Raw genomic sequence first — 16357 nt, 5'->3', positions numbered from 1 at the left:
ATTTAAGATAATGACAATGTTGCATTTGGCTATGAACAAGCTTGAGATATTTACCCTTCAATTGTGTGCAAGGATTTCCCTCTAGAGGCAACCGTGTGACATACAACACACGTATAATAGGTTTATTATATCATATTCAGAATACGATAATATGAGTGTTTGAGCTCTTGAATCCGTTTAGCATTAATGTTAACATTGTTAATGTTATTAGTAACCTAACACACTGCGTTTCCCATCTATGACAAGTCAACACGTGTGTTGTGAAAAAGAGCTAAGACCCAGTGCTCTCAACATCATATAAACACCTAACTTCTTTAGAAACTTTGAGTCCACAGAACAAATACAAGTGCAGTTATTTTTTTATGAGTAACTGTACTCCTGTACTGTATGCCTTGTGAAAGTAGGCCTAATGTGTTTTTCCAAAAATGAGTTGTATGCTAATTAAATATATGAACGGTGTTTCTTCATCTATTGAGATGAAGAAACAAACAGCTTATTAGTCTTGTTAGTGGCTCTATGTGGCTGTATCTAGGGAGCATCATGCTTTGAGCTAAATGCTAACATCAGCATGCTAACATGCTCCCAATTAAAATGCAAACATGCTGATGTTTAGTTTAGCATGCTAGCATGCTACCATTTGCTAAAAAGCTCTAAACACAAAGTACAGCTGTGATGTAGTATTATGATGTAGTACCACTTTAAATGCTGACCTAATGGTGGCACTAAATGAAAAGTTAGGGGATCACCAAAGTTGTTAGGATACATTGTATGGGGACCATGAATGTCTGTAACTAATTTAATGTCAATCCATCCAGTTGTTGAGCAATTTTTGTCTAGACCAAAGTGGTCGACCCATTGGCCAACACTGCCCTCCACAGAAATACAAATGAAAAGATTAATCCACACTCACAAACATGCAACACTGTTTCCATTGTGGTTACAAGAGAAAAAACACTTTTAAAAGGCGTAGGATTGATTTAGATTTTAATGGGTATTATACAGGTTTTCCGAAGGAAAAGAAAACATTTAAACAAGAGGCAAGTGAAACCCCACTTCCAAACCAAAACTACAACAGCATCAGCTAACAAAATGGATATTGCTATCACAACAAATACTGAGCGAGGGTATCATAAGTAATGATAAGACATAAAAGTGTTTCTTGTTTAAAATATATGAGTGCACCTAAGGATGAAACCAATAGAAGGTGTCCTTTCTACTTTAGCTAAGGAGCTGGAGGTGCAGAGATTTCAAATCCATTTTTCAGTTTTTGGTCTGTGGTGTAAAATATACTCTATAATTCATCAAATAATAAAGATCTTCTCAAATAAACAAAAATCAAGGGACAAATGATAATATTCCATTGGTGTGTCAAACCGAGAAAAACTGATTGCTTCACAACCATTGATGTTTTTTATTCTCCTTGTTTAAACCAACAGTTTCATTCATTTTGCTAAATGCCCTGTGATTGCAAGATACTCAGGGATACAACAACAAAATTAGAGTTTTGCAAATCAAAATATAGTCTCTTTTTGGTTTCAAGTAAGAGCAAAAAATAATATTCATAATCAATTTAAGTCTGAAGCAAGCAAACATACTGACAAATATCTTATTTACAATATTGTATTTACATCAGAGGATAATGGGGGAAAGTGTGTTTAAATTCAAAGTTCATGTTAACTTGTGTTTTGAAAAATGTAACAGGGAGTACAATGCACAATGCAAGGTTCTTTTCTTTAAAAAGTGCAATTCCTTTTCTTAAAGTAAAAAAATATATATCCATACTTTGTATATATGTAGAAATGTTGTTCATATAAACAGCATTTGTTGATTTAAGAGCCCTAAAACCAGTGACTAAAAACAAATGATTTCTGTTGATAGGCAGCAAGTTATTATTATTATTATTATAATTATTATAGAATATAAATTATTTTACAATACTCAATAGAAAATCTGAAGTACCGCATTTCAACAAAAACAGACAGCTATTGAAGTTTGATTTCCTTTAGGAGGGCAATTGTAGATTTATCTGCACTAATATGGGCAAGATTATTTACTATTTATCACATGGTCTAGTTGCAAAAACATTACTGGAAAACAATGTTCAAACAACAAATAAAGTTTCATCATAATATTAAAAAGTAACACTTCCATAAAATATCTAAGCACTAAACAGTGGTGGACCTGAAGGCAGCCCACGTACAGTAACCTCCAATACTTCAGGTTTTATAAAATACAAAAGGTAGACAAGCTGGTATACATGCGTACATGTTTGTATATGGATGTTTGTTTCTTGGCTGTGGAATAACGGTGCTGCGCAAGCAATATTTCTCAGAAAGTATATCCTCTATACAGTTATAAAAAGCAAGCTGATAATTAAAGTAAATAGTGGTAAACTGGTGTCTGTTGTTTCCAGTGGTTTGCAATGACACCTTTGAGTGTACCAATTATTTGTGGCACCAAGAGTTTTATCATCCACTCAACATGTTTCTTCCCTTCATATTCAAGTAGTGTTATGTGGCTATATTTGCACATCTTAGAATAGCTTATACCAAAATAAGATCCTTGGACAGCGTCAGGTGTCTAACCAAGAGCTCTGACGTCACTGGAGAGATGTGGTCATCACTGAAAAAGTCTTTCTTAAATTCACACTCTACAACATGCTCAGACATCATGCTACTTTCCAGTTCATTTCATAAAATTCATATATTGTCATAATAAAACTGATTTATATCATATCATATTATATATGACAGATTTTTCCTCTACAAAACTGACTTTGCAGTTTTCGTTTCAGGAGGTGCAACAAAGTTCTTAACCATGCTCCTTTTTATTGAGTCTCTTTCTCCAGTTCTGAACGTGCAACTTTAGGATCCATTGGTGTGTTGCGTGGTCTGTCTATGTGCGTCTGTGTTTGCAGCCTTGGGGTCTCCAGGAGGGCTGCTGTCAGCCTGCAGGGCCAGCTGGGTTTGCAGGTCTTTAACAACTCTCTCCAGGCTCTGCCGAGCTTTTCTCTCCTGCTGAAGCTCTCGCCTCAGCTGCTCACGATCAGCTTCTGCCTGCTGTAGCTGCACATGCAACTCTTCGATCTGCAAAACACAACCCGAAACAGACAGCAGTCAGTATAAATGAAACACAAACAGGAGACAGGATTGAAAAAAATAACAAATAAACAAAGTACATATACTGGTGGTTGTGGTGATGATAGGTATGTTGTGGACATCTTACCTGAGTGGAGTACTTGACCCGGAGACGTTCAGCCTCACATCCTTTGTCACAAACTCGCAGCTGTCTCTCCCTCTCCAACTCTCTCTTCAGCCGCCCACAAGACTCCTCCGCATCCCTCATTTTCCTCTCCCAATCCACGCGAAGGCGTTCAATCTCCTTTCGCAGGTTGCGCTTGGCTTCAATGGCCTCACGAAGTCGGCCTTTCTTTGCCACCCTTACAAACTCCAATTCCTTTAAAAAAAAAACAAAAAAAAAAACTCTAAATCATGTTATGTTTTAAACATTTTTTTAGTGGTTACTGTCATTCCGATCACATAGTATTTCACAGGAACAGGATGTGAATACCTGCTGAAGACTGCGTTTAGCTTGCACAGCAGCTGCCAGCTTCTCCTCTTGCTTCACTCTCATCTTGACAATCTCCTGCAGGAGTTTTTCCCGAGCCTCTTTGGTGTCCGTGCCTCCGTATAGCATCTGTCTCAGGGTGTCCACCTCCGGGCCAACGGTCCCCGACAGCCAGCCAGGTCCCTCCTGTGGTACAGCACTCTGAGGGGTCAGAGTCTGAGACACACTGGTGAGGGCGGACATAGGAGAAGCAAGCGAGAAAGCTGGCATTGGACCTGACAGAGAGAGAGAGTTTAAATATTATTAGGATGGATTGCAAGAATACTCTTGTGTTTACTGTTTCAACCTCTGCTGCTAGCTATTTTTCATACTCTCTTAATTGCAAAATGTGGTGATCAGGTGTTACACCTGACACAATAGGTGGATATAGCTATATATATATTTTTTGTACAGATTATTTTTGGGGCATTTTTATTTTCAAAGGACAGATGAAGACATGAAAGGGGAGAGAGAGGGGGAATGACATGAAGCAAAGGGCCTCTGGTTGGCTTCAAACCCACGGTCACTGCGTCAAGGACCAGCTGAACTTACCTGGCAACTTTGTTTGTTTATTTTAATTGTAATTTATATCTTTTCAAATTAGTTGAGTTACTCTGGGAACTGTGATAAAGGATCCATACAGACATTTTTTTCACAGCTGTATGTTTCAGCAAAAAAGCTCCTGTTGCAAAAGATTACAAAGCAAAAACTTTGTGAAAATTGGCACTTCTATTTTTCTTGTATTTCTTCCAATAAACACCAGGTGGTGCAGTTGTTCAAGAGTCACCCTGACCCAGCTCTGCTACAGCCCATGTCCAGTGGGGCTTACTTTGTAACAACTGTGAAACCTATGTCTAATGTCAACTGACTGGTGTTGTGTTTCTCTGGATTGTTAAAAATGGGAGGTACTCACGATCATCACAGTCGCCCACATCAATCTCTCCATCTGTGTCCATGTCTTCGGGTTGGTCAGCTGTACAGGAGGGGGGCATTTTTGCTGCAGGTTGTGCGTCTCCATTATGCAGCTCCTGCGGCAGCCTGGAAATGGCTGCGGGTCCCTTGCCAGGAGTGTGGCTGTCCCTGGGATGGACCGGAGGGGCCAAGGGAGCTGCTGTGTGATTGGGAGCTGTCAAAGTCTTGCTACTTTTTGAGTAGGATCTGTGGAGGCAATACAGGTCCATTTAAAGCAATTAATTGGTTATAATGGACGATTTCACACATATAGTCTTTAAAAACTGAAACTATCACAGCTTTCATCAGATGACTCACCTCTCCAACTCATTCTGAGTAGCTGATTTCTCTTTTTCTGCTGCTTTAGGAGACCAGGGGCGGAAAGCAGAGGGCCTCTGTTTCAGCTGGACTTTTTTCAGATCCTGGAATAACAAACAAAACGATAAACTTGGGAAAACCCACAGTAAAACACCACTAGACTATTAAGTCAGCTGTGACGAACAAACTTAAAGGCTGAGTAATGAGAGGTCATAGGTGATAATGTGATGATTCAAAAGTACAATGGTTTGAACTCCCTTTTGACTTTTGATAACAGTAAATCCGGTTTCACACTGGCAACAGTGCACTAACCTTGTGTGCAGAGTTTGACAGCGATTGTAGCCAGTCGGGTTTCCTGTCTTTGTCAGCTGATGGAGATTGTAATTCGTCAAATTTAGACCTCTTGGCTGGGACCGGGCTCGGAGACTGAGGAAAGGAAAGAATAGACAGTGAATCATCCGAGATCCTCACAGAGATAAAGTGCAGATTTTCATCCTGGAGTGTTTCAGGAGCCTACAAACTCTAAAAAATGCTAGTCTGACTGTAAATGGGATTAATCATAAGCAACACACAAATTTGTCTGAACATAGAGTTTTGCAGCTTTACAATCACAGAGTCACAGAAAAAAAAATATTAGACAAACAGAATAGAAGTCACAGAGAGACAAGGGGGATAGGAGATGTGTCTGTGTAAGCGTTCAGTCTCTGAGCTTGGCATGTCTGCATGTTTGTGTGTGTGTGTGTGTGTGTGTTTGTGTGTGAGCAGGGCTTTGAGCTGAGCAGACACTCAAGCTGGTCTGGCTGGCAGCCAGTGGGGCTACATTGCTCCCTGCCAGGCAGAAGAGGCGCCATCAGGTGGAGCAGATCGACTGCCTGAACCACAGAAATATTGCAATGTAGAAACAGAGGGAGACAGAGAGGGAGACAAATTAAAGTAATTGCACTCAGATCTGACAGACGATTGAGTTGAAGTGTTCAGAGAGAGTTCAGGGAGGGCTATGGAGGCATGAAATGTTGGAGAAAACCTGGGGAGGAAAGCATCTGCCTTGTTCAGCGCCACAAAATACAGACTCTCAAGATCCCCTGATTTATATATTGGATATCCGTGTGTGTGTGTGTGTGTGTGTGTGTGTGTGTGTGTGTGTGTGTGGCAAGCTGTAGGACCATGTGTCAAGATAGCTAACCTCCGCAGCCCTCAGGTCTGCACTTGTCAGACAGAGGATATGTTTACCTAGGTAGGCACAGAGGCCAGCACAGACCTGCCTGCTACTCTCTTACTCACTACTATGACATTCTGCCTCCAGGAATGGCAAACACCCCCATCTCTTCGTCTGCGTGTAACGATTCAAGACAAATGATTACTCTGTCTACATTCAAAATCCTCAATGGAAAACGCTCCTCCTGGGTTGCGTGTAGTTGTGAAACCTTAATCGCTGCTCCACTGTAATCACCTCAAAATGGAAATTAATGACAAACCTCATTTAGTATTAAGCATGAAGCTTGGCTGTTAATGAATCACGTCTCACAGCTTTTCTATGAAGCAAGCCACTGCGTGAGTGTGTGCGTGTGCACGCAGCTATGAGTGGGTGTCGGGACTCATGGGGAGGTGGGAACTTGCGGGCGTGAACATATGAGTGTGTGGGAGGATATGTGTGTAGGAGTGTGTGTCTGGTAGAGTGTGCTCAAGGGTGGAAGTGTTAGTCAGATCTGGCACTGTTTACCTGAAGTACAGATTCCCTGTAGTGCTGCAACAAAGAGTTGTTGGGTTGAGTCTACAAATCTACAAGAGTTTTAATAATCATTGGAATGAAGTGTTTGGGTAATTTACCAAGAATAAATAATATCTATTCTCTGGGTCAAGCTTTGATAATGTGAGCAAGTGTTAGTCTCGGAATTATATTATTGTAAATTACATATCTTTGGGTTTTTGACAGTTGAACAGATAAAACAAGCAATTTTAAGACATTGCTTTGAGCTCTGGGAAATTGTGATCAGTGTTTTTCACTATTTACTTTAACCCCCCTATTTAGCATTTATAGGCAGTACATTTAGATGTGATGAATAGTTTATAATACACTGTGGTTGTAAGCAACTATACCTCCTTCTGTGGTCACCCATAAGTGAAGGCTGCCGTATAAACAGATAATAAATGACAATATAATAAAACACAGTTGTAATATTATATTAAATGATGTCTTCATGAGAGATCAGCTGAACTACACTATACCACTAGTCTAAACTAAATCTTCACTGTTTATATACCGCATAAAATAAAAAGTGTATTATGCCACCTTCTCAAGTCTATTCGGCCTATTCATACTGTTAATTCATCCTGGTTTTTGCTTATTACATGTTTGTCTGGACACTCCCCTCATGTCTCCCTGACTCACAAATGTCTCTACCTGTCTATCCAGTAACCACATTACACACCCCCAGTTGTGCACGCAGCCAGGCAGGCAGGCAGGCAGGCAGCCAGGCAGGCAGGCAGGCAGGCAGGCACGCAGGCACGGACGCTCGCACAGTTTGGTTTTGCTACTGTAGATCAATTCTTTTAACCCAGACCTTCTGTGGACTGAATCCTGCGCAGCAATGGTGACTCGACCCCTCACCTGCCTGACTCAAGGCCAGTGGTTTTCTAAGAACTGCTTCCCTGGTGTAATTAGTTACTATTACTGGTGTGACTGTTGTTTACCAGACAAAGGATGTCTGCCTGTCTGGTACTATTTCTACCCTGAGGTTTACAGCTCCAGGAAGGCTAAGAGCGCTAGACATAATAGAGTCAGAAAAACAGACACTCCCAGACACCACAAGGGACCTGCTGGCTAAATCTGATACTGACCTCACAGGAGAGCAGCCGCATGGGCTTAACTCACCACCACATCATAGACATAGCATGGCTACGGAGTCATAACACCCTCCTCACACATCCTATTGCAGAGCAGGTCCCACTAAGCCAGATGATAGGACATCCCTCTCCCTCTCTTCCTCTCCCTCTCTCACTGGTAAGAGAGGGAGACTTCCTCTGAGGAGTTTGCTTTGGCCGAGTCCCCTGTGGGAACTGAGTCTTGAGTGGGAGGGGGGTTGGGCCAGGGGAGCGGGACCACAGAGGAAGCACTGAGCTGAAGGAATGTATACTTGAAGGCCAAGTACAGCCTCTCCTTTAAGACTCCATTCAAGCATTGCCCTTTTCAACTCGCTATTGTATGATATTTCTTTGAGGCGCTGTAATGAGGGAGCGTTTCAAAGCAAACCTGTAGGCTAAACAGGGTCTAATAGCAGCTGGGCAAGAGTAGACATGCTTTATTTTTTAATTACTGCTATATAATAGCATGGTAATACCGGGATAAGCCCCAGCTATTTTCATGCTGGCATGGCAGATAATCACTCAGAAACACATCACAACACAACACAACACAACACAACACAACACAACACAACACATCACATCACATCACATCACATCACATCACATCACATCACATTGCAAACATATCAATGTCTGTTCTAAGAGCAGAGCGTTTGACCTGCTTGAAGAATTATGTGTCAATATTGTGCTAACTGGAGCGTGACTGAACTGCCTTTTTACATGAACATGGAGCTAATCAACAATATTTGTTTACTGAACCCTGATGCTATAAATCTGCGACCAAACCAGGGCTGGCAATTGTTGGTACACAGGTCAAGATTAACCAGATAGATATCTTACAGTTTTTACAATTGCTATGGCAATTTTTTTTGACAGTACTTTTTGCACATTGTCTGTTGTTTGCCTGTTGTTTGTTTGTTTGCTTGTTTGTTGGTTTGCTTTGAAGAAAAACTGCTGCTGTAATAAGGAAATTTCCCCATTGTGGGATGAATAAAGTATTATCTAATCTATCTAATCTAATCTAATATAATCTTTTCAATACTTTTAACAACTTTCCTAAACTCTTAACGCACCAACACACCAACAACACACAACTGACAAAACTGTTAGTTTCATGCTCAAAATCACACATTGTAAACTAAACTCCAACACTAATTTTCAAAATACACTAATACAATACACTATGTCTACCAAAACCCTGCAGACATTTCTCAAAATCACATAATTCTTCCAAAACAATAACACATGTTCTCTCCCAACAGGAACATTTAGTCAGTTATAGAACAATAGCTTACAAAACACTAATTACAGAAAATGCATTATTTTACGTGTCAAGTTTGCATTTATACAATAAACAATAGTGATTGCATTGATCATAGATTGTGTTTTGGATTGCAGTTTCTCTACATTTATGTTTTGTTGGGTTTAGTAAAAGCATGCATTTTGTTTCTTTTGCTGCAGAAATTCAATACAAAAAATGAATGACCCATTTCAGAGTAGTTTTATACAGTAGAAGGTACGGTTTATGAAAAAAATGAGACAGAGACACAATTGTCAATTGGTACTGCTCTTCCTCTCCCTCGTGAAGGCATTTTTCTTTTTTCCGTGTTTATCTATATTGTTGCTATAGGTCCTCTTTTACTATTTTAGATAACATGATGTTATCTGTTCTGACATACAGTGTGAAAGCATTTGCAAATTTGTCATAAAAAATCCATTGTTTTGGTCTTGGTTGAGCTTGTGTGTAAAAGAAGGTCAAGCGTTTTAAATTTGTGGATTTTGTGTAAAAGCAACAAGAAATGTGTTAAATGTATAGCCAACACAGACGGATGTTGTGCTAACTGTGTTAAGAATTTAGGAAAGTTGTTAAAAGTCTTAAAAGCATTCTCATAGCAATCGTAAAAAACTGTAAACTTGGTTAGTTAAGAGTGAGCGTCAATTCACCACAAATGATGTGGATTCACCCAAATTACAGAAACATGTCTCAAAAACCTCTGAAGGTATCTAGCCATGCAGGTAGTTTTGGTTTTACTTGCCCAGGTTTTAAGACATTTTCCATTTCAATAACAATTAACTTTCATTTGGGGTAATCAGTATTACAAAAATGACATTTAAAAACATCAGCAACCTGTCTTTCCAGAAAAAGTGCCCACAGAATACACTGCGAAGACTTTTAATCTGGAATAATTATTTGGTCAAAAGTAGTTTCAATTACCATCAGGGACAGATGAGTAGAAGACTGGGAAGAAAATTACTCAATGTGGAGGGTCTTTAATCAATCTCTACTACGTTTGTCTGAAGTTTGATACCACTCTCACCTCTGTACAGTAAATATGAAGCTACAACCGAAAACAACAAGAGCTAAATAAACAAGATAAAACTTGTCACTTTTTGAGCTTTGGAGGTGCTGCTAGACAGACTTGTATGCCTCTAGACAGAGCCTGGCTCGCTGTTTCCCCATTTCTAGTCTTTATGTTAAGCTAAATTAGCCGGCTGTTGACTGTAGGTTACTTCCCAAATGTTGAGCTATTCCTCTAATAACTAATAACAACCTACAAATCTTATAACATCAGGTTAAATCGATATCTGTTGCACTAAAAAAAAGAAATTGTCAAGCAATAAAACATTGTCATCTGGAGAAACAAAAATTGTTTCATCAGCTGAACTTACTCGGGCAACAGTCTTACAGTACCAACGCATGCTGCATGATAGCATGGCACTAAGGAAAATGCACAGCACCAAGGTACAGTTTCAGATTACGTCCTCTTTTTCCCTCCTAAACCCCTGAATGTAATCCCCAGATCGACATGTGCTTAGTGGGGCGCTGTCTTACTCAAGGGCACAGCAACTGGCATGGCTGGCTTGGGTAAGAGCCTAGTTGGAAGTGAGAGAATACTAGTTTTAGTAATCTGATCCCTGTAGTTTAGTGAGGGTGTTCACAGGGATGCCTTGAGCTCTCGATTCAACTCTCACTGCATGATTTGTACGGCAGTCTCTTGATTTATATAAAGCCCTGTGGTCACTTTTGTAACAGCTGGGGGAAAATTATTGGTCTCTGCTCAGAATATCCCTGAAACCTCATCCCTACCTACAGCTCAAGCTCCCATTTCCCCACTCTAAATCTTAGTTTAATTTATCAATTTATTTTGTCTCTGTTGTGTCCAGTTTTAAATATATATAGTTCATGTAGCTGACCTAAGCCATGACAGTATATGGACACACAAAGAGAGCTGCAGGGCTTGGCATAAAGTCGGCATTACAGTAAATCTTATTGGATTGCCCTAATTGTCTTTGGGATTGAGACTTGATGAGGTCTGAGGAGGACGAACTGCTGCTCCTAAAAGGTGGAAAATATCTCATCAGGTCAACATCGTTTGACACATGCAGCTTAAAGGTAGAAGAACATGTGCATTTGTGAACCATTCATAAAGCGAGCTGTGTGTGAAAGAATTAATGGTACACAAGATCTAGGGACCCCGGTGGAACCAGTTAGAGTAAATTACATGGAACACTAATCGTATGTGTACAGTATGTTTGTAATTTTACTACAGACAATTCTGGCTACTCATTATATATATACATATATATCTAGTGCATTCATGTCTGCACGTCCCATCTCTGTTGGCCTTTTCTGAGGTTTTTCTCATTTTTTTCATGCCAACTGTGTCAATCTCAGGATATAGGGTTATGAAGCCCTCTGATGCAAATTTGAAATTAAAGTGGAAGAAGTATTTAGATCTTTCACTTAAGAAGAAGTATAAAAAAAAATACCTAAAGTATCACAAATAGAAGTGCTCAATTGAGAACAATGGTCTATATGGGTGTTGCACTATTGTATTGTTAAGTTATTATTACTTGAATGTGTAATTGGAATCTTGTCACTCTGGATTGTAGTAGAGATGTATTAAGTGAATTAAATTTAATGTAGGCTACTCAAGTAAAGTACCAGTAGCCTACCATGAATTGCTGTGCGGTGTTTGAGTAAATGTGCTTAGTTACATTCCACAGCTAGCTTTGAGTCTTACTTTTTGAAATGATTGAAGAAACCTGCCGAATACAAGAGTATTTAACCTATTTCTCATGCATTCAGTTCTGTTTTTGCTACTTGTTTAAAGAGTTTGAAGACTTCAATGTCTGAAATTCAGACTTACTGACTTATTAAGATGGAGAATGTTATGCAGTTTAGACATACTGTCCATATATTATTGTTGGCTTTAATTCACTTCAATCAATACATACATTTTTAAAATGTGAATTCAAACTATTAAGACACACTAAACTTTCTATAACGTGACATGTTTCATTCCTACTTTCTGCAACATAGAAAAAAAACAGTTTCCAATTGAAGTGAATTCCCTAAAAAGATCATCGCGCTGGTGCAAGCAAACAAAAGAAAGATTACTGCACTACTGCACGGCGAGAAATGAATTCCAATTCAGGTCCAAACATGGCAACCATAACAACATGGACATGCCCGCCTGCATTTCTTACAGTATGTTGACAGTGGTGTCCAAATCCCTCTCTCTCTCTCTCTCTCTCTCTCTCTCTCGCTCTCTGTCTGTCTCTCAGAGGATGACCTCACAGTACAAAGGGCTCATAAGTCATTTCAACAGACATGGAAATTCTAGACTAAAAGACACAAAAGACATTTCACCGCAGATTATACTTTATGAGGATGTTTGGTATGGTCGTGAGGCAAGGTTATCTTAGGAAATGAAACTACTCTCTGACTGGTGTACATGAATAGACGCACATAGTGCCAAATTCAGAAGATAGTTTTCTGAGCCCCCCTTGCTGTACTGTTGGAATTAGGGAATTAAACATCAGACTAATCTGAGGGAAGACACAAGGCTGTGTCTGCAAACCAATAAAAGCACACACACACACACACACACACACACACACACACACCACACACACACACACACACACACACACACACACACACACACACAAACAAACAAACGCACACACAATCCCTTTATGCTTCTATTCACATTTAGCACAGTTGTAATGTGGGAGCAGCTGCAGTTAACAGGAGGCCGGAGGAGATGAAGGTTAACGAGAAAGACCGAGGAAGAGCAAAGACAGACTGGAGCTGACCTATGTTCATGGAATTTAATTTTGTGCACCTGAAGGATAAAATGAATTCTTACACAAAAAGTATTCACGTAACTTTCAGGAACATCATGATTAAAAGAAGAAAAGGCTTCTGCAAATTCACAAAGTAATTAGATTCACAAGTCAATTACCACTTTAGTTTTGGTTGATTCTAGGTTCAAAACATCTCACTGTAATTGAGTAGAAGGATTTTATTTAATTTTTCTCTTCCAGCTTAAAGCCAAACATATGAAATATTTAGTCAGGTAAATATTAGGCATTCCTTTTTTTCTCTTCTTTGCATCCTCTATTCAACAGTATCCATTGATTAAAGAAAGAACTCTGACCATGGTAGTTTTAGCTGCAACGCTACTGGAATACACAATGGGGATTCAGATTGTCTCTGTGCTCTTGAATTGAATTAAGGGAAAGCTGTGAGAAAGTCTTTGTCAGGGCAACTAAAATGGTTTCCAGGTAGGTGTGTGCAAGAATACTTCCCACACTTAAAATAGAAAAATTATCACTACATTCCAGCTGTTTTAACTGTTGGTCCAATATTAAGAAGCATTTATTTTTTCTCTAATTTGATAAGAGTATCAGGAAGCAGTGTTACAGAACATTTGTGTGGCTGTTTACTGACTTTTATACTTGTGTGCGTGCCTTCACAGAACTTGATCTCCGCTGTGCAGCAGTGCCAACGCCATATTTGTCGTGCAAGATTAATCCCTTTGCATTGCTCTGACTCCTTACTGCCGGTAATGCTTCTCTGTGTAATTAAGTTATATATAACTTACATTTATTTAGATTTATAATTTGTGACATATTTATAATTTATATAGTTTACAATGTTTCCAGATATTCTATCATTAAAAGAAAAACAGATAAAGATGAGTAAAGTCAACATTTACACCTCTTATCTGCAATGTAAACAACATAGCTTTGGTTCAATAAGTCATATCTTGGACATCGGTGCCAGTTTATTTATGGTCAAAGAGGAACAAGGAATTGCTTTCCATTTGCTTACTTACTTTGTATAATACATCTTGGAATGTAAAGGAGTGATTTCAAATAAAAATACCTATATCGTCATAATGAAATATACGGCTATTTTAGGTCTGTTGAAACTACACATCATTTTCTCTGCAAATGCAGTTTCATTTGTATGGCCGCAATCGAATTTTGAACAAGGGAATTCATTTTTTCTTTTGCAAAAAATGAAACAAGAGATTTAGTACTGCACATTTATAAAGTTGGGTGTGTGCACAAGAAAAATGTAAATAGAATCATCTAAATTGAAGCTTGAGATATCCTATCCAATCACTTTATGCGAATTATTTCAGGAACAACAGATAGCGATGGCAGAGTAATGAAAGAGACAAGTGAAAATCTGAGGTTTCTCGTTGATGAAAAGCAACTCTGTTCCATCTGAGATAGTTGGGTGTGTTAACTAACCATCCGCTCATCAGAGGCCTGATGTATCCAGCCTGGAAACCTCAGTTTGGTAGTGATAAGCACACCCCTGCCTGTACGGAGGGAAGTGTGTGCCGCCATTCTTGCTGTTAGCACACTCCCCTCTGCTCTACAACAAGACAGCAAGTCCAGTGTCTGACTGGCTTGGTTTTAATCCTGCAGATTAATAGTAATGCCACGGGAAAGAAGGCAGAAAGACGATTAAAATGTCACTGGATAACCTCTCTACACCCCAAACAGTAACGGCTCCAATTACACTGACCATTATATCACTTGTAGTACCTGGTACTGTATGACTCCTCTGCAACTCCCTCACAGGGCAGAGCCGGTGAAGGAGTCTGGAAAGGACGAGGCCTGGGAGACCGACAGAGGAAAGGGAGAGCAACTGCATGGGGACTGCCAGCTACAACAGTCCGGGCTCAGCCGGTGTCGAGACCTCCAGTGTCTGAGAGATTGACAGCCCACATGGACAGTCAGATCACCATGTTAAAAACAGACCACCTTTGTCCCTAATGACAAGAACTAAGATAGCACTAGATGTCAATGAGCAACATTGTGAGATTTTTCCCTGCTACTATTTTTTTTTTTTTTTAAATTTTAGTAATGAGAAAATTAATTTTCCATAAACGTGTAATCTTTACAGGGGATTAATGTGGCCAGACTGTGGACTGCCTTCTCTTTCTTAACTAGATTACAGCTGCAAATAACTATTTTTTTTTTCTTATTATCAATTCCTCCGACGATCAATCGAGAATCGATTAATCGATTCACTGTAAAATAAAAAAAATGTAGATCACAGTTGCTTGTTTTGTCCTAACAATCCAAAATCCCAAAATAAAATCAGTTCATTATCAGATAGGACAGAGAAAATCAGCAATTCAGAAGCTGAAATTGGACAAACCTTTGCTTTAATAATTACGTTACCGATTAATTGATTAAACATAAAAACTTGCTGATATTTTCTTCAGCTCCTAACCAGTAACTCTTACTGATTCTAGGCCATGAGCATATATTGCAGACTAAATATATAAAGAACTTTCAGCAGACGTAGAGCTTTTAAATAATTTAATTTGAGCAACAATAACTATCAGCACAGTAACACACAGCTAATTTAGCTGAGCCACATGAAGACGTGCCCCAGAGCAGCTATTGGAGAGGAGGGCAGGTGGCAGGTTTATTTGGAAAGATGAAAATGGGATGAATACCAGAGGTTAAGAGGTGTAAGGGGACGGGGGCAGAGGGGGGTTTCGGGAAGGAGGTCATAAAAGCTGTGAGAGGGTGAGGTGAAGTTAGGGTCACTGCTCACTCAGGGTCCCATGTGATGCCATTTTACCAACACAGTATATGTCCTGAGAACTGCTCGGGAGCTAATTGGTTGAACCGGGGTAATAAATCCTGCTGAAATTTATAGATACCATTCTAGTCATTCTGTTGAAATGCTGCCTTTCTGGTCACCAGGTTAGAAAGCCCTAATCTCTTCTACACTACTGTTGTTTCTAAAACCATTCAAACAATAAAATGCTATTGAAGTTAATGCAACACACATCTAATGTGGCCTTTAAAGGCATTCTTTTGTTTAATTAGCTTTGAACTTCAAATTTAGCTTATAAGCTTGAAAGCCAAGGATCATAGCTTTTTATACAGCGCCATTACATAGTAGGTAATTTTGTAATATTAGAAAGCACAACCAGGGAGCTGTGCTGTTTGAAAAGGACGAATGGTTCCATTCAGATAGACAGGAAACAGTAAGAAGAAAAGACCTTGTATTAAAGAACATATGGAGCCTTGACGTGGCTGAAGAGAATTACAGCTCAAGGAGAAAGTAAAAGAACAAGAAAGACAGTGGGTTTTTAAAACTGTTCAACCAATTAAATCATTGCATTTTTTGCCTCTGATAATGTTCCTCTCACTGATTCTGATGTGCATACAGTGCAAGTATGTGTATACAGTAATATTTGAAAGAGATCAAATAGCATTTCACTTGTTTCCACTTGTTCAAGGAATTGTCTGTAAGGGAAATAGGGGATAAAACACCCACAACATCCGT

At 39.3% G+C, this 16357-nt stretch overlaps 1 protein-coding gene across 1 annotated transcript in view; it reads right to left on the bottom strand.

Annotated features, from left to right (window-relative positions):
* Positions 1 to 963: 963 nt before the first annotated feature.
* Positions 964 to 16357, bottom strand: part of skib (v-ski avian sarcoma viral oncogene homolog b) — a 32512-nt gene continuing 17118 nt past the window's right edge. Inside the window, exons 2-7 of the mRNA XM_032513468.1 lie at positions 5188 to 5301; positions 4876 to 4979; positions 4520 to 4764; positions 3571 to 3842; positions 3226 to 3456; positions 964 to 3086 (exon numbers count right to left, since the gene is read on the bottom strand). Coding sequence (XP_032369359.1) covers positions 2865 to 3086; positions 3226 to 3456; positions 3571 to 3842; positions 4520 to 4764; positions 4876 to 4979; positions 5188 to 5301 — 1188 coding nt within the window. The 3' untranslated portion in view covers positions 964 to 2864. The remainder of the gene's footprint in view (positions 3087 to 3225; positions 3457 to 3570; positions 3843 to 4519; positions 4765 to 4875; positions 4980 to 5187; positions 5302 to 16357) is intronic.

This window comes from Etheostoma spectabile, chromosome 4, assembly GCF_008692095.1.
Source record: "Etheostoma spectabile isolate EspeVRDwgs_2016 chromosome 4, UIUC_Espe_1.0, whole genome shotgun sequence".
In the NCBI taxonomy this organism is placed as follows: domain Eukaryota; kingdom Metazoa; phylum Chordata; class Actinopteri; order Perciformes; family Percidae; genus Etheostoma; species Etheostoma spectabile.
The sequence above is the reverse complement of the archived record's forward strand: the minus strand, read 5'-3'. Positions and strand labels throughout refer to the sequence as shown.